The sequence below is a fragment of the Monopterus albus genome, unplaced genomic scaffold (genome assembly GCF_001952655.1).
Source record: "Monopterus albus unplaced genomic scaffold, M_albus_1.0 scaffold229.1, whole genome shotgun sequence".
Taxonomy (NCBI): domain Eukaryota; kingdom Metazoa; phylum Chordata; class Actinopteri; order Synbranchiformes; family Synbranchidae; genus Monopterus; species Monopterus albus.
Window position 1 is genome coordinate 722,406 of NW_018128109.1, and position 18,808 is coordinate 741,213.

General features: G+C 41.2%; 1 protein-coding gene across 1 annotated transcript in view; it reads right to left on the minus strand.

Moving 5' to 3' along the window:
- The window catches only part of dync2h1 (dynein cytoplasmic 2 heavy chain 1), a 140,551-nt gene that overhangs the window by 89,961 nt on the left and 31,782 nt on the right, over window positions 1-18,808 (minus strand). Inside the window, 22 exon segments of the mRNA XM_020619983.1 lie at window positions 1,567-1,727; window positions 1,892-2,005; window positions 3,261-3,398; window positions 3,868-4,031; window positions 4,659-4,686; window positions 5,097-5,239; window positions 6,484-6,597; window positions 6,874-6,982; window positions 7,246-7,494; window positions 8,266-8,390; window positions 9,118-9,282; window positions 10,838-10,940; window positions 11,993-12,137; window positions 12,274-12,425; window positions 13,033-13,279; window positions 13,985-14,244; window positions 14,522-14,677; window positions 15,047-15,176; window positions 15,307-15,514; window positions 15,712-15,844; window positions 16,017-16,148; window positions 16,273-16,472. Coding sequence (XP_020475639.1) covers window positions 1,567-1,727; window positions 1,892-2,005; window positions 3,261-3,398; window positions 3,868-4,031; window positions 4,659-4,686; window positions 5,097-5,239; window positions 6,484-6,597; window positions 6,874-6,982; window positions 7,246-7,494; window positions 8,266-8,390; window positions 9,118-9,282; window positions 10,838-10,940; window positions 11,993-12,137; window positions 12,274-12,425; window positions 13,033-13,279; window positions 13,985-14,244; window positions 14,522-14,677; window positions 15,047-15,176; window positions 15,307-15,514; window positions 15,712-15,844; window positions 16,017-16,148; window positions 16,273-16,472 — 3,376 coding nt within the window.

Sequence of the window (18,808 nt, forward strand, 5' to 3'; positions counted from 1 at the left end):
TTGTCCTGTTGGCTCCATCAAACCAGGACCTTCAGCGTGCACTGGGATGGCGTGCAATGGGACGGTTTGCAGCTGGGATGAGAACCAGCACCTCCAAGTCCGAGGCCATGGTTCTCAGTCTGAAAAGGGTGGCTTGTTCCCTTCAGGTTGGTGGAGAGTTTCTGCCTCAAGTGGAGGAGTTCAGGTATCTTGGGATCTTGTTCACGAGTGAGGGAAGGATGGAATGGGAGATTGACAGGCGGATTGGTGCAGCTTCTGCAGTAATGCGGTCGACGTACTGGTCTGTCGTGGTGAAGAAGGAGCTGAGCTGTAAGGCAAAGCTCTCGATTTACTGGTCGATCTATGTTCCTACTCTCACCTATGGTCATGAACTTTGGGTCATGACCGAAAGGGCAAGATTCCAGATACAGGCATCACTCAAGCTTTCACATTATTTGGCCATTCACCCATTTGTACTCCCAAGCATTCACACATTCACACACCGGTGACATCACCGGGAGCAACTGGGGGTTCGGTGTCTTGCTCAAGGACACTTCGACATATTGACTGGACAAGCCGGGAATCGAACCGCTAGGTTAGGAAATGACCCGCTCTGCCTCCTGAGCCACAGCCACCCCAGAACAACATTCTGCTTCGTTATATGTTTGTCACATACATGTGTGGAAATGACAATAAATGTGAATCTGAACCTGGATTACTTGATATTTTAAAAACAAACAGCAAGTTTGCATCATGTAAGTTTTCTCCATAGTACAAAAAAGGACAAGTTTAAGCGTTTAAACTGAGTTTTTACATGAATTCACCATGTTACATTAATCAAATCAGTGTTTACAGAGATGGTTTGCAATAAACTAAACATGATTTGTAGTGACGGGATTAAAATTGTAAGACACTTCTCTACTTCTTGTAGCTTTACTGTTAAATGACTTTAAACTGCTGATTTCACATTTAAGATGTAATAAACACTCAGATAAAAATATTCTGTTAGAGAGAATGGAGTGGAGCTGGCTCACCCAGTTAACATGAGTCATTAGAAAGGCAGAATGGTTTACCAAAGTCTATCAAAAATGTATTTTAATCACAATATACACATAAGTATTATTATTTAACATATATTAAAAACGGTTTACGACTGCATCTTTCTTCACAGATGAAATACTTTCTTTTGGGCCATGTGAATATGTGGTGGAAAATATAAATAACTGAATGAGATGACAAATTTGAATATTCTGACTACAGCTCAGATATGAGCAGATATTGAGGTTTATGATGTTTTTTTATTTTTATTTTACAATTTGTGCTAAAGCTATCACATTTCTTCATGTTATTCCAGGTACAAAGATTTTTCCTAGCTATGTCAACACTTTCCTCTTCTGTTCTCATCCATCTGTTAACACCCCATCGCTTCCTCACACCTTTTTTTCAAGATCCAAGATGTGTTGAAGATCCTCGTCAGTTTAATTACTCCCAATGGGAAAACCTTCTCTGCATATATGTATCCATCCTTTTATTGCTCTTCTTCTGTCAGTTGTTTTACACAACCCTCCCATTGCTTTCCCCTCTCACCTCTTCATGCTGACCCAGGAGGTGTCGAAGATGCCCATCAGTCTTAGTACCCCCTCCAAGATGTCTCTGATGACATCAGGGGGCATGCGGAGGGAGCGGATTTCAGACAGAGCCTCGGGCTTGATGTTTCCCACTGCATGTTTTGCTTCATCTACCAAAGGCTAGGGGGCAGTAATGGTAAGAGGAGGGAAAAATACAAAATTAAGTGAGACATGAGTACAGCTAGGATTCAATGAATGGAAATGGTGGAGGGCCACTGTATATGCATTTCTAATAACTGACAAATAATAAGCTAGTGACTCCACAAGCCAATCAGACAACTTACCTGCACTTCCTTCAGCTCATCATCTATTTTGGCCTTTCTCTCTTCAATCTTTGACACTTCTTGAGCCATTTTTCCTTTTATTTTTTCCATCTCTGTCTTCTGGTCACTGGCATTCTGCATAACAAAAAAAAGATCATGTGATGTTTGAGAGATTGTGTTGGGGTAAAAGCATAGCCTTCAAAATCATAAAATTTCCCTTCTTCTGACAAAGTAAAATATAATTTACTGTAGATACAATATGGTATTTAACAAGAAAACTTGAGTGCTGACCTGGAGATATTGCGACCACTTAAATGTAAATAAGCCTTATTTGTCAGTGCTACAGTTTGAAGGTAGTTCAGGCATAAACTAAAGATAAGGGATTTGGTTCAGTGTGGGACTAAGACATTGAGAATGGATGAAAAGAGAAAAAGGATGAATGTTTGGCAGCATCTTTTCCCACACTTCCACTCTCTTATCTCTCTCTGCCTAGAACCTATCCTCCCTCTTCCAAAGCTAATCTTTTCATTGACTGTCTCTCCATTCCTCCAATTCTTCCCAGTTCAAGCCTTAAACTTTCCTTCAGTATATGCGCTTCCTGTACCTTCCCTATTTCCTTAGCAAAACTGATTTTTCCTGCTCTACCACTTCTCTTAATGTTTCCATCTTCCCAAAGCCTCTATTGCTCTTCTACATAGTTTTTCTACACCCTTCATATTTTTGTCCCAGTCCTCCTTTTTCTGTGTCCCTGCTGTCTCCATCTCAACAGGAGACACAGCTGCTAGAGCCCAAAGGGATGAGTCTAGTGGTTAATTATCACTTTGCAAACTGACTCCACTGACAGCTTTTTCTTCTCATTCTTTTGTTTTTCTAGCTCCCTCCTTCCCTCGATCTCACCCAAAAAAGCTGATTTACCAAAGTCGGAAAGACAGAAGGATATCATAACTAATGAATAAGTTCAGCTTCCTTTTCTCCTTCTATACATCTCTCCGTCCATTCATCCATCCTCCAGACAGACCCAGCAGGAGGAAATGGAAACGTGGGTATCAGGAGATAAAAAAAAACATTGGATGAGAAGTCACAGAACAATCAAATGCACGTATACACACAACCAAACTAAATAAATCGTGTCTTCACAGCGGGGGGAACACATCCTTGGGAAATCCAGAAGAGTTGCTTATATAATATAATGCAGATGACTAAAGGGGAGAAGAGAAGAGAAGAGAAGAGAAGTGGCAGGGGGTGGGCCACAGTGAGACTTGAGAAGAGAACAGATGTAACTTGGAGGAGACAGGAAACCCTGCAGGACTGCTGTCCTGCTTGCCACTGTCAAACCTACACACAGTGGCACACACAGAGTCTCAAAAATCACACAAGCGTGCACACACACCTGCATGGAGGTAGTGATCTCCTGCAGGGCAGAATCTGCCTCCTGTTGTTTAGTCTTCAGCAGTGCGCTCTGCTCTGCAGCCCGCCTCTTCAGCTCATCGACCAATGCCTTAGCTTCGTTCAGCTTAGACACGCCTGCCTGCAGACACGAGCAAATCATAACATGTGAGAGAGAAAAAATACAACTTTGATATACAAGCTAAAAACAAGAAATCTAAAATTCTACTCCAAGTTCAACAGTTGTCACTTCTGAGGGCAAATGTCCACACACGTACGCTATGTTTAGAAGTGGCATGGTTTATTAATTAAGAAAAAAAGAAAGACTTAGGTCTATAGAAGTCAAAGTTTATCCTTGCTTAACATTCTATCTAGTCACTGTTTGTCTACCTACCACTAACATCAGAAGTTACAACATACTTTTACTTTATATTCTGAAATACAAAATACATAAACAACCATAAATGAAAAAGCAGCCTTCTTACATTTAATCTTCAGATAGCAAAAACATGTATATGCAGAAAATCATCAAACAAAATGTAAATATATATCAAGTAGTAGTAGTAGTAGTAGTAGTTCTTTGTAAATGTGTCATACAGATGATATTTTACCTGTAGATGCTGTTGTCTCATTGTGAGCTGGCTTTGCTTCCGGCTGTATAATGCAGTGTAAACATGCAGAAAGGCCATGTATTGGCTGGGTGTCGCACCATGTTCTCTACAGGACTCATGGACCATCAGGAACAAACGACACAGGTCTCCCTGCCCAGACCCTGCTGCGAACAAATGATGAAGAAACACAAACTGACTTGAAGCTATGAAGTCATTCTCATTACATTAACCACAGGCACAATAGAAATATAAAGCAAGAAATATGGTAATTAAGCTACTGAATTATCTGATGGTCACTGTCAGTAAAACAAAATTTGTTGTATTTTGAAGTATTCCTAACAAATCCTGGTAGAAATGTTTTCCATTGCATACACAAGCAACATTATACACCAGATTAAATGCCCTTTGTCAAAAACCTATTAAGTCATTCATATTGTAAAGATGATGAGTTTTTGGGGGCACACAATTCTGTATTTTGTGAATTATAAGGATTACTGGATAATTATTTAATATAAAATGACAATCCGCGATAACTGGGAGGCTGACATTAAATTAAATGCCTCAACTTCATCTACATTCATTGAAGAGCAGTGTAATTATAGCCACAGCAACAGGACAATGACATGGATATATACTGTGTGTGTGTACATACATACATACATATATGTTATGTTGACACATGATATTTGGTAATATTTAGCTAGACGTGATACTTGCTTAACAACATGGCGGACTGAAACAATTTAGGCCGGGAATTTGTCTCCATCCCAGCTCAACCTATTCACGCAAACCATCCGACCACTGTTGCAGCTCAGGAATCTGACAAGATACAGGTTTACACACACACACACACACAATATATGAAATTTTAATAGAAAGCATTGATGCATGTATTCAAAACACTCTTCTCCCATCTGCCTTAAAAATAATGTATCAAGTCTGAGACATCACAGGTAAGCAATTTTACTTTTTAAGCCTCACTGTAATAGTTTCAATATGGCATTTGGAGCCAAAGGATTCTTAAAGCATACAAGTAAGTATGCTGTCACAGCAGTCATTGCTGGCTTGCCAAAAACCTTATCAAAGACTGGGCCACACTGTTTTGTCTATCAATTGTTTCCAGCCATTTATAAATCTACATACTCAACACTGGTGTGAACAAAAACTGCAATTACTGATATCTATTTTCTGGCCTAATCTTGTCCCTCTCCTTGTTGTCCTCCTCTAACCTTCCTCATGCTGCTTTCAGACCATCCTTCCATCCACTGAACTGAACACTTGCGGTAGAAAGCTGGGTTGCTCTCACAGTTGATGGTGAAGTTAGAGCTGGAGCAGTCCATGATCAGAACAATGTGGAGGTTCTGCCGGATTCCTAAGTGAAATGTAAAACACAAAGCCAAACAGAAATAAAATATAGTAAAAGTGTTTATCATAAAATGTAGTCTTAAGCCCCTTTTACACTGCCCATTCAATGCTTGAGATTTCTGCCTTGACATTCTGTGTCAATGGTCCCTGATGATGTTCTCTGCACGGTGTTTACATCTATGTGAGCAGATAGAAGAGATGTCCTGGAGTGAGACACCAATGATTTGATAGTATTTTTCCAGAGATGAGTTTGCTCCACCTTCTGTATAAAAGGGGTGAGTGGGAATAGGGGGTTGGAGGTCTGCATGAGCGAGAGAGAAAGCTAGAGAGTGAATGATGAGAGAGAACAGTGGCAGTGAGAACAAAGTGAATCAGAGAATTACAACTTTATTTTATTTCACTGTGGTTATACTCTAAAGCATGAATAAACACAGCCACACCTCTGCAGAACCCTGTGGGAAGGATTTTGAGTGGATGCAGCTAAAACGCACGCTTCTGTCTGATCTGAGGTGAGGTGTACCTTGTGTGTGTGTGTGTTGCCCTACCCTCAAGCAGACACACAGACCTGAAATTGGATCCATGTAGTAAGGTACTGTAACTTTTGATTTCCATTTATAAATATATCAAACTAAATTAAAAAACAGCCCATTTGTTTCGATTTCAAATTGGCGGCGAAGTACACGGACCAACAGATGTTATGATAAGCAACATTCCTCTAGTACTGGGATTCCGGCAGCTCTGTAAAACGAACACAGGAGCTGCAGTTTGCCAGCTTTTTAAACTCAGTGTAAACAGGCTTAAATCAAAAAAGCCACCTTGAAGGAGGGTCAAAACACTGGCAGATTTCTGCAATCTCTGTGTAAAATGGGCTTGGATGGAAACAGTGACAGCGAGGGACAGCATGAATACCTGCACTAGGTTTTGTCATTAATACTGTCCATTTAACCTTTTACCTCCCTGACAGAGTTGGATAATAATAACAGACAATACCAGAGATATTGATTTGATTCTCTAGCAGCAATCTCAGTGACACCACCACTTCTATATTATACACACCACTGCTCAGCAGGGAGACCGAGGAATAGAGTCAAAACACAAGAGTATACTGTGTAAAGAACAACCAGTGGACAGAAATGGTACATGTTGTGGAGCTGTACACTGAAGCTCACACCAGAGTACAATATATACAGGGGGGAACAAACCACAATCATGAAATGCAGACTGTGCTGTCAATAAATATACAGTACTGACTATAGGAAAAGTAGTTGTAGAGTGGCCCAGTGAATCCATCCTGGGAAGCAGCATCTTTGATGGAGGCAAGGAGAGGCTCCAGTTCCTCTGGGGTGTACAGACCTGGAACTTCACCTTAAACATATCACACACAAACACACAAACAAATAATCAGTGTTTCCTTACACACTATCATCTCCCAGAAGGAACTAAACATAATATAGTCAAGCTGCCTTAAAACTGTAACCTATGATTGGTGTACAGCATTGCTTTTACTACTATGATACATACTGACAGTAACCCCCTGAACTGGCACAACAATAAGAATGTATCTGATACTTCAAAACATCTATGCACAATGCTCATGTACAAGAGGAAAAAAAAAAAAACACACAAATATGCAATATACACCTGATGAAAGCAAGCTGTTGACCATCTCTAGGAAAGCTGGGTGAACAAACTGATAATCCTCCAACAGTAGAACCACATGTTGGCCTTCCAGACCTGTCAGCTGCATCACCTACACATACAGCACACACATATATGCCTGATATCCATTTTTACAAGCAAACCATCAGTGACTTTACACTTTAATTGCCAACTACAGGTGTCATTTAACAATGAATCTGGCCATTTAAACCTGAAACAAAACTACACAGAGTGTTAATGGGAAGACAAAACATTTGCCTGTACAATGCAATTATCTCCAAGTCAATTCTACAAAAAGTGGTTAGCTTGGCACAACTGAGCTGATAAAATCTTACAAAGGCAAACCACACTTACCATCTTGAGATCACTGTTGAAATGCTTCAAAGTATAGCCTCTGGAGATTCTGGGCGTGAACAATGTGTACCCATGCATGTGTGACACCAGGCACGTAGCTGTATGTCTCCCCACTCCACTCCGGCCCGCCAGAAGCAAAGAGCCACCGGGTCGGCTCAGGACCCGGTCAACCCTGGACACGAAGTCACATACTTCCCAGAACAAGAGAAGATCCAGCTCCCTGTTATCGCGACTGTACAGCACTACTCCCTTGAGGAAGGAAAAGCAGGAACACAGGTGAGGAAGTGCACCACAGACACACTGACAAATACAAAAGACGTGAAAATAACAAAACAAAGACAAAGAAACACAACCACATGAATGAGTAGCAGAAAAGATATTCACACCCTTCACTTGCATGGTAAAAACACTTCATTAAAAATAAGCCCTGCATTCAAAACTGTACTTAAGAAAAAAGTTTTATCAGCAAAGTACTAAAAGAAAAAGTTATTATACAGAATAGGATCTTTCAGAGAGTTATCACTGTGTTACTATATTAATTTAATAACTGTAGTGTAGTAAAAAGCACAGAATGTAACAGAGTAAGATATAAAGCATTACAGAAAAATACAACTACCTCAAATTATAATCAAGTTCAATACTTAGCTATACATTCTATTACGGTGCATTCGAGAACAGATCACACCCAATAGATCTGTCTGAACCTGACCGACGAGAGTGCGACATCTGAATCCAACCTGGACCCACCAAGCGAATTGTATTTTATGTCCGAAACTGATGCTGTTGAGTTTGTACGGTGGTTTTCCCCTTATCATTAAACAAAGCAGACATTTGAGTGCTGCAGCCATCTAGGCTAAAGTCTGACATGTCTGAACCTGACCCAGACATGACCATAATTTCTAAATTTCTGTCTGAACCCAGCCCAATCCCTCGGGTACCGACACATCCCATTGGGCTCGGTATGGGTATCCACATTCTACTGTGCATTTACAGACCAGACAACAGCTCCTCACTGTGTACCTTCTGTATAACTTGTTTCAGGTCAGCGGAATCCAGGCGTCCCAGTTGTTTACCATGAGAAGGTAGAGACTGGCCTGGAGCCATTACAGCCCCTTCAGAGGCTCCCCATGTCACATAGAAACCATCTGCAGAGGAGAAATATTACACACAGTTAGTAACACACTTATATACGAGATAGAAGTGAGAAAGAAGTGCACAGCAACGCAGCCCTGCCTCTGTCTCTTTGGTGTCTTTAGTGTAACTGCCATCACTGTAGGCCCTTGTTTATCAGTTTCAAGGCCCTTGGTTATAGATATGTCATTGTGTTGAGTCAGCAACCAGGACTTGTTCTTGATCAGTACATCTCTCTGCTGCTAAGTCAGCTTTCTTTGCTGGCTTTGAATCTAAGTTTGCATGAAGACTGTGGAATAGTTACAGATTTGGCAAGCATTTCTACTGTAGTGCTGCTGTTCAGATCATTAGTATAGTATCTGTTAGTACAACCACTACAGCATGTATATTTATATGTAAGGATTCTAGACAGTTTCTGAATGCTTCTTTTACTCTTCCAGAATCATAAACGGACCTTAACATCACTTCACACCACTCTGGTATGACTCTTGATTCATGAATGACATTGTATGACATTTATCTTACAGTAGAAGTGGCAGACCGATAAGTTACATGTGATGATCAACTGCTGAAATTATGGATACATTGCAAACAATCTGTAATGAAGTCTTGCAGTGTCCTTGTCCAGTGTTGGGCTGTTTCATCCATACAAGCTTGCAAAACTCTTGTTGTATTGTGGAGGCTACTGTATGTAGGATTTAAATGAAGGTGTACATCAGTGAGAGTACAGCTTTCTCATACCAGCCATGTTGTCTAGAGCGTCAGAGCCCCAGTCTCCCCGTATGATGGAGGAGAGGATGTTATCAAAGGTGTGAATGTCTTTGGAGGAAACCAGCCGGTCTCTAAACAGCCTCCTGGCCTCATATGCTACCACCTCCAGCACGCTGTCTGTCACATTAGATTGAGCTAAAAAGAAAAAAATGTGATAAATGCACATATTTGATTTAATACTTAACAGTTTATTTGTAGTTTGAAAAAAACAAATACAGGACAGATGCAAGCACAAGCACATTATTTATGCTATGGCTCAGGCCTCAGTGAGTCAAAGGGCTATTTTAGGTGGGATCAGGCATGACAAAAGCACCTCCCAGAGTGAGGCGTATTTTACTAAATTCCCCAAAGAATCAGCAAAGTGCTGTTAGGTAAAAAGACATCACTAAAGGGATGAGCCAAAATCATGATCTTGCAGGTCACTGGCTTCAACAGACTGTCAAATTATATTAAAAGAGCTGAAGAAGAGAAACACAGCTGACATGATGAAAAGAAGACAGTGCCAAACTGTCATACTAAACATTTTCTATGCATATGGTTTTCAAATTATTAGAGAGCAAACAAGAGAGTAAACAATAAAAATAAAAACAATAAAGTCCAATATTATTGGATTTTTGAGGCAATAATAGTATTGATATACAAGCTTTTTTTTATTGTAACCTTTGCATTTTGTCAGCTGATAGTGACATACAGTATCTGTGACAAGCTCACATTGACCATGAGGGTGCATCAATCAGCCCTGAGACACCAAGTAAAACTCTCACAAAAACCGAAGGCCAAAGTCCACGCTCCATGACCTCCCTCTCATTTACATCAGGAGACATGCTGTACACAACCCCACTTGGTTTTGGGTACAAATTTGAAGGTAGTGTAATCTCCACTAAATGCCTTGCATATTTAAATTAAAGATACATTTTAAACACTGGCATTATGGAACTTATGCAGTGTAGTTAATAAATACATTGCAATCACTCGCACATTCAAATTCACCACATACACATAGTATACATCAGCACAACCACAGGATACAAATGAAGGGAGATGTTTTTTACATACCAACAAGAAGGCAAGGAGGAACAAGGGAAAAAAGAGGGAAGACAAAGTAAGAGTAAGTTAAAAAATGATGAGCACAGGAGTCTGCTGACATGTTTAATTAAAATAAATGATTGGATTCACTATCACAGCAGGAACACATTGCAGAGAGAAGAAGAGAGAGGGAGAATGACAGAGGGGGAGATGAAAGGACAGCAAAGGGACAGGGTGATAAAAGACAGGGACAGCGATGAGGGAAGGAGAGGAAGTGAGGAAAGAGAGAAGAGGGAAGGAAGAGAGCTGTCTTTTTGATTCTGGCATCAAATTTGACTGTGTTATTAATGCTTTATGGTCCTTAGTAACAGCAAGACTATGGATCCTAAGGAATTAGTAGAAAGCTAGTGTGTCATTAAATCCAACTTTCTGTTTTGTTTGCATACAGCAGAGCTTCTGAAAATGTGGGTCAGAGCTCCTTATGAGTCTGATCATGACAAAAGTTTTAAAAAAGCATTATTTTTATGAGTATGGGCCCCCATGGAGCCTGAAAGTTCATTTTCCCTAACTTAGAAAAGGTTTGGTTTCATATACTCATAATCATATATTAAAGTGCTACAAAACACATTAATTTGTGAACATTCTTGCACGTGCATTTGCTTACCTGCAGTCAGGTCATATCGCAGCAGGCTGAGGACCCATTCTGTGAGAATGCAGGGAGTAAACAAGTAGTGACTGTGGTCATCCACTGTAAACTTGGCTTTCACCTAAGAAGAAATAAACACATGAAGAGACTAACTATCAATGATATTCTGAATCTATGGCCAAACTGATTTACAGTAATTCACCAAATTAACTGTTGTAACACAACTGTCTCATCAGCACTGAGAGCATCAAACATGACATAAATAATTAACCTTTGAAAGAGCTTTTTACATTCCATTCATAGTTGCAGTTTGGAAGTGGCATTATGGTGTGGCATTCACTGATGTACCTTTCTATTCTACACCTGTATGTCCTACGGACAGTCAAGAGCATCTCCTGCAGAACACCACTGTAGTTCCTCTAAACAACAAACAGGTTCTGTTCAACATCTTTCTAATTCAGAGGTACAGTTTTGTTGAAAAACCAACAGCACAATAACGTTTGCCCTCTCATCCAACCTTTAACTACAACATAGGTTCTGAGAGCAAGAGACCCATGAGAGACAAGTGCATCCAATTATTACTTAAAAATGTCACATAATTAATTATGCAACATTTGTGACATTAATTAACACAGTAAGATGCTGGACAAACTTTCATGAAGTCAAGAGAGGCAGAAATGCTAATGAAATTGATTTCTGCCATCTGTGCATGTACAAACCGTTGTCTGACATCCTCACCATCAAAGCAAACTCAAAACTTTAAGCTAAACTCAATCCTTAGTACTATGTTATGCTAGGCATAAGAACCTGTGATATGTACACACCTGCAATATATTGTGTGCATTTTTATGGACTCAGTTATCTAAAAAGATGATAAGCATATCAAAACACCACAAGCACTCAACCAAACTCCAGGAATTTCAAAGCAGTGTTTTTAAAGTATTCTGTACTAGGGCTTGGGCAGGGCTGCAAATAGGTGTAATGAGTTCTTCCTGATGACATTCATTATTGTGTGTGTGTGTGTGTGTGTGTGTGTTTTCCCTCTGCTGGGGAACAACCAAGGATTCAATGTGGAATCAAACTGGACTCTCCAGTGGCTTGTTCATGCTTTCAGCGTCTCAGGACAAAATATGTTGCTACAAATATAAATGTGAGCCTCATCCTATTCAATACCTGTTCATAGAGCTGCACCAGAGACCCAGCCAGCTGGTGTGTCTTCCCTGTGCTGGCCCAGGTTGCCTGGCTGCCCAGACTATGCTGGAGAACTGGGTGCAGGTAAGCAGAGTAGATAGTCTGCAGCTGCTCCCTGTCTGGATAGCTAAAGGCAGAGGCAAAGACACAGAGAAACACACAGTGGGAATCAGAGAGAGACCAGGGGTGACATCAGAAAAGACAGTCAATGCATGTACTATATAACTTATTGAACAACTGCAGGCTGTTTGCACCACACTTACTCTATGGTGCAGATGCGAACTATAGAGGAGAAGCGGGAGGTGACTGAATGGCTCCCAACAGCACCTCCTGTTGACATGGAGGCCACCACCTGGATATTCTCAAGACTCACCCACTCCAGATTTTCATCATAGAATCCATTGTATGTCAGCACCTGGAAAGGAAGGTAGAGTGTAGAAGAAATGTGTCCATCCATCCATCCAACCATTACCTATACCACTTATCCTGAAGAGGGTCATGGGGGTGCTGCAGCTAATCCCAGCTGACAGCGGAGTACACCCTGGACAGGTCGCCAGTCTATCACTAGACTGACACTGATAGACAACCACACACACACCTACAGTCACTCCTAGGGGCAATTTAGAATAGCCAATCAACTTAAACCTAAGCTGCATGTCTGTGGGAGGAAGCTAGAGTACCTGGAAGGAACCTGGGCAGGCTCAGGTAGAACATGCAAACGTCTAGCCAGGGCTCGAACCTGGAACCTTTTTGCTGTGAGGCGACAGTGCTAACCACTGCATCACCATGCTGCCTGCTGGAAGAAATGTGTCTGTTGTTTTCAGTGAATATTACAGTCTGAAAGAGAATACTTTAACTTTACAATGGGGCAACCCTGATTGTAATATGAATCACCGTCAAAGTCTGAGCTTCTTAAGGACAACAATGAGACTGAAAATATTCTTTTTTAAACCACATCATCCATCCATTCACTAGTTATTTGCAAATCTGTCTCTGTCTTTTTGTTTATATATACACAGTACCTGCTGTAGAAAGGCAATGAGGTTGCTCGTCCCCCATTTGTCTGGTTTGGGTAGGTTGATGTCTTTTAGATAAAGGACCAGATTCTCACAGTCCTTTGGCCTAAACACTCGGCCAGTGTTAGCGCTGAGCAATAGACATGTCTGGCTGAGCTTCTGTAGGACATGGCGAGATGAGGTCTGTGCACTGCAGTGAACCACGGCGACCTGGGTGGAGCGTAGCCGAGAGAAGGCGTAGCGCAGGAGCATGCTAGAAAAAAGGCCAAGAAACACAGGAACTTATATATTTATGTGTGGTGAGACATGATCTGAGAGGGCATTAAAGCCTCATCCTAAATACTTCAGCTCAGTTTCATACTGTATATATTTAGGACAGTGTCAAAACTGCAGTAAAGGAGGAAAAGAAGTGTTTTTTTAGCAGTGTATTCAACAAGGGAGGCTTTGGGGATCTAGAGAACACTGTTTGCCAGAACACACCCAAAGGCAAAGAGAGACATTTAGTGAGGGGGCAAACAGAAAGAAAATGCATATACTTCCGGTAAATGTGTATATATTAATTAGATGGTCTTTTATCCAAAGAATAAGCTGACAAACCCAGCGCTTCATTGGCACTGTGACCTTTAATGTGAAGTGAGGCAAGGCGATGAGAAAATACATCCATGAGAGAGACTCAACTGGAATGTAAAAGGCAAACTGAGTGACCCTTGTTCTTTAAATCCCAGGAGAGTGAAGCAATAAGTTTTGAGGCAACAACTCTATGTGTACACATAATACACACGGACATGCACATGCAGATCTGGCCGCTGTAGATCATGATAATGAGATGTGGACAGTGCGTTCAGTGTCAGAGCAGCTGTCAGTCATCAGGCCAAATGACAGCACAAATGTGCTGGCGTTGCATGCATGTGTCAGAGACAAATTTGATAAAATGGGGTTTTATCTGTTGTGTAATTACCCCTTTCCACAGCCCTCTGGCCCGACCACCATGAAAGGCTGCCTGTGTGGAGCGGTGAGCCACAGGGAGAAACAGTGCAGACTTCGCTGCATGTCTGGAGTCTCAATAACGGGTAGTGTGTGTGTATTGGACAGCTGGTCCAGTGTGAGACCCTCAGGACGCTGGAATGTATAGGCTGCTAGACGGCCACTTTCAGAGTCATAGTAGGTATCTAGTGGTTTTCTGATGTCTGGTGGGCTTTCCCTGGTCCAGCTCAGGAACTGCAGTGTTTTAAAAAAAAAAAAAAAAAAAAAAACACACTTTAACATACATTAGGATCAGAACTGATATCGCACTGAGAACTGGCAAAACAGAAGCTCGCCACTAGATGCATACCCTGCATTAGTACCTGAATGATGACTCATCCTTCTATTTTTTTTTAATCAGACAGCTGAGAAGCTTTTATGTAAGAAGCAAGGCTTTCAGGCATGAATACAATTTCACTCCTAAAACTAAACAGTTGGGCTTTGCCCATACAAAAGACACAGGGGTCCTTACCTCCTTGGCAAACTCCTGTCGTGTTTTGAGGTTGAGGTTCCCTCCCAAACCTCTAAGAAGACCAACAATGAACTGACCTCTCTCTGTCACAGTGCTGAGATGTGACAGACCATTGAATGCTGTACCCACCAGAGTAGTCTCCACCACAAAGTCATTCTGATGAAAGGAGAGAAAAATAGGAAAAGATACACATTTGAAATAAATGGGGTAAAAACACGAGAAGCCCCATTATTACAGTGCTACTTAACTAAACAGGATGCAATAACTGGATCTATCGACTCCTGATTTATCTTGCTTTTATAATGTTAGAAATTACATCCATTATAATGAACACTGGTCTGTGTACACAGAGCTCTTTTATTCAGAAAGTCTATATAATAGTAGTCTCAATACGGCCACAGAAAATGTTACTATATGTTGTTCAATGTATATAAAATCATTTTAGCACTGTTTCAGCATCTAGACCAAAACCTGAAGTTCAAAGTGTGTATAAGATTCAGCATAATGGAAGTTTGTTTCTCAAACCTGTTTGAGGACCCAGTCCAGGGCTCGCTGGAAGTAGTCTCCCAGCCAGTTTTCCAGGTTACTGCAACACTCCTCTGGCTGTGCTCTCACCCATGACTTTACCAAAGCAGCCACATCTATGTCCTCATCACTAAAGATACAGAGAGGGGAAAATGGAGATACAAAAGGTTAAAAACATACAAAAACAACTCTGAGATAAGCTAATTAAGAACAGTAAACTTTGGAACTAATTAAAGCCCTGTCTATATAGGCTGACTGACCTGAGAAAGATCATGCCCATGCGAGAGATGGTGGCTGGTGAGGCGCAGCTGAGATCATGAGTCTCGAACAGGAAGTTAACATTTGGTCCAAACTGGATGCGTTCTCCACTTGGCATGGTCAACAGTCGATTATCATCAAGCACAGAATTCAGACTCTCAATCCACTCTGGGTCAATGTCGCCATCGCACACAATCCATGAGCTTACCTCTAGAAAACAGGAAAACACATATACATACAGTATACTGCAGATACACACAGTGTCTCATCTCAGTATAGACCAGTCTAAGTAAATGTACTGGGTGCAGTGCACAACCTTTCCAATTAACATAGGCAGTACTGTGGACCAAACCTTGCCCTAGTTGTCAAAGCAGGAAAGACTACTGTACCTTTTGTCTGCATCTTACCCTGTGGTTCTTTTACCACATTCCTGGCACTGTGTGTGAGGACGCCATCAGCCCATTCTCTGGTGTCCATGTCTATGTGTCCCAGCAGCTGTTGTCTGGGCATGGCCTTAGGATTCATTGTGTACTGCTTCACCTAGAAAAGTATAGTATCACCAAGATGGCACTCCAGATTAGAAAAGGGTCTTTTTAACTGACCTGCAAACTTTTCAATAAATGTTTTGAATTCTTCTTAGTATACCAAATAATACAGCTTTACACAAGCCTTATACAAGGCATATGAACAGCATTTTGAATATATGACTCACCACTTTTCCTGTCTTGCTGAGAGCAACCCTAAGCATCTTCCAAAGTGTAGACTTCCCTGCTCCGCTTGGCCCAACAATGACTACGCCCATGCGTTGTCTCAGCTGTTCATTGAGTTCCAATGCCTTCTTCAGCTATACAGAGATGGAAAAACAAACCCAGTGATTAATGTGTGCCAGTTAATGCCACCTCACAACATGTGTCATTATTTTAATATGTGTATATTTGGCTGATAAATAAATGTCTTCATACACACACCTGGCTGGGTATAAGTTCAAGCCGTGCCTCCTTGTAGACTTGTTCCAGTGCATTCATTAGGATCTGATCTTCCACCTCGGTGAAATTAACCCCGGAGAAGACATCTCTGACCAGAGCATCAAACCTGGAGTTGTCGGCAAATGTCAGCTTGGACATGGTGTTCAGTCTTAGTGCCTGCACCACCAGACTACTCTCCTGAACTGCGTGTAGATGAAAAAGATTGATTCTATTTGCATTACAATCTGAAATAGGACAGGTAGGTAAAAAGTACTTAAAGGATATGGTTAAAAATGGTTTTATGCTGGTGAAAAAAAATTATATGCAGAAGAGAAGCAAAAACATAATTATGGCTTGACAGAAAAACACACACACACACACACACACACACAACCATGAAAGCTAGCTTGTCCAGTTATTATTGTGCTTTCTGTTATAATGCTAATTAACAATGCCTGTCAGTACTGTGTTCTCTCTTCCAAAGATGCTGGTGTGTTTTCACAGCAGAGAGGAACACTTGGCCAGACTACACAAAGAGACAAACAAGAAAGCCTTCAGGACTCATAAAGAGACAGGAGGTATATGTGGTGAGTGTGTGTATGTTGGGCAGATAAAGGGCAGGCAGGTGGAAGAAAAGGACTTTAAAGAGAGAGATGAATGGGCTCAAGAAGAGGCAGAGAGAAAAAAAGAAGAGCGAGATGGGGGAAGTACTGAAAAGCAGAGACATGAAGGGGAGATGGGGGTGAGATACAGAGGGCAGCGACTGAGAACGAGTGGGACGAGACCAGCATTGACAGCCAGGTATCAGAGTGAGAGCTAACAAGAGGTCACAAGGAGGCGGGGAAAAAGGTACTGAAGAGGTAAATAATAGAACTCTGTTGTGTTTGGGAATGGAAGAACAGAGAAGGACAAAAGTACAGACAAGTGAAAAGCCCAAGGGAACAAAACTTTTAAGGGGTGCGCTTGGGCTAAATGGCATTTTGATGGTGTGTCTGCATTAGAGGATTGAGAGCAAGGACAGCAGCAGGTGTACAGAGAAAATACAGGTCAACAGAATCTTTTGATGTTGAAGTACACTCATGCATAGTGTTTATCACACTGCATTGAGGAGCTATCCACACAAAGACAGATTACAAGCAGCATTTTGTGGCGTGACCCACCGGGCACAGGATAAGCATCTCCAAACCAGTCGAATTTTCACTTTATCCTCTAATCCTTTTTATGAGCTCTGCAACCTTCTGCTTCTCAGGTCAGAACATGACTATCAGTGCATCCATCTCAGCATGTCTCAGGGGAGACATTTTAGAGACACTCTGACCAAATGACTATAAAGTAACTTTTCAGATTGATTTTTCTGTGGAAAAATGAGTTGGAACAACCAGGATCTTTTACTGTAATACGCTACAAGGACATTATAAACCAAGTATACATATATTAAATAACGAATATGTGAACTCTGATTTAAAAATCTGTAAATGTTTGTAAATATTGATATACTGATAAACTTCAGTTAGCTTTTAACTGTCTGCAACATGTTTTATGACATGATAGTAATAACTATTCTGCCTTATTTCTGATCTGCTGAACAGGTTGAAGAATCAGGAAACCAGCAATCACACAACTTTAAGGCAATAACTGATTAAATAATTTGGTTTCTGAATAGTTGAGTAGAATGTTGAAAGATTTCCTTATCTCGTCAGGTGGCTGGTTACTATAGAGGTAAAAAATACCACTTCAGTACGTCTGAGTTTTCTGGAGGTGTTTAAGAATTATTTCAGTGTAACAGATTTGGTGGCACATGCCCTGCAGTCAGCACCTAATAATAAAATTCAGTATGGTGTAATCATTTTGTGTGGATGTATAAGACAGTAGCTGGTTATTAACTATAGTCACCACTGGGGGGTTATCACATCGAGAATTTGGACATCTGAAATGAGCTTCTCTATGAATAGAGTCATCTGGTGGTGGTTGGCTATAGAAAACATGCCTGCCTGTTGACAGCATGCAAATGTACATCTCAATGCTGGTGGAAAGTAACTAAGTACATTTACTCAAGCATGGTACTTAATTACAGTTTTGAGGTATCTACTTTACTTTGTCTTCACTACATTTTAGTCTCAAATATTGTACTTTTTACTCCACTACATTTATCTGATGACTTGAGTTAGTTACTTTTTAGAATCAGATTAATGATACAAAATAAAATATAATCATTTGACTTTATTGATACAGTACCCGGTGGGAAATTCACAAAATACCCAGCAGTACCTAAAATTATGCCCCTCCTTGAACCGCCACCTTATTGTGGTGGAGGGGTTTGAGTACCCGAGTGATCCTAGGAGCTATGTTGTCGGGGGCTATATGTCCCTGGTAGGGTCTCCCAAGGCAAACAGGTCCTGGGTGACGGGTCAGACTAAGAGCAGTTCAAAAGCCCCTTATGAATAGACCAAGATCTAGTCCCGTGACGTCGCCCGGCATGGCGCAGCCGGGGCCCCACCCTGGAGCCAGGCCCGGGGTTGGGGCTCGAATGCGAGCGCCT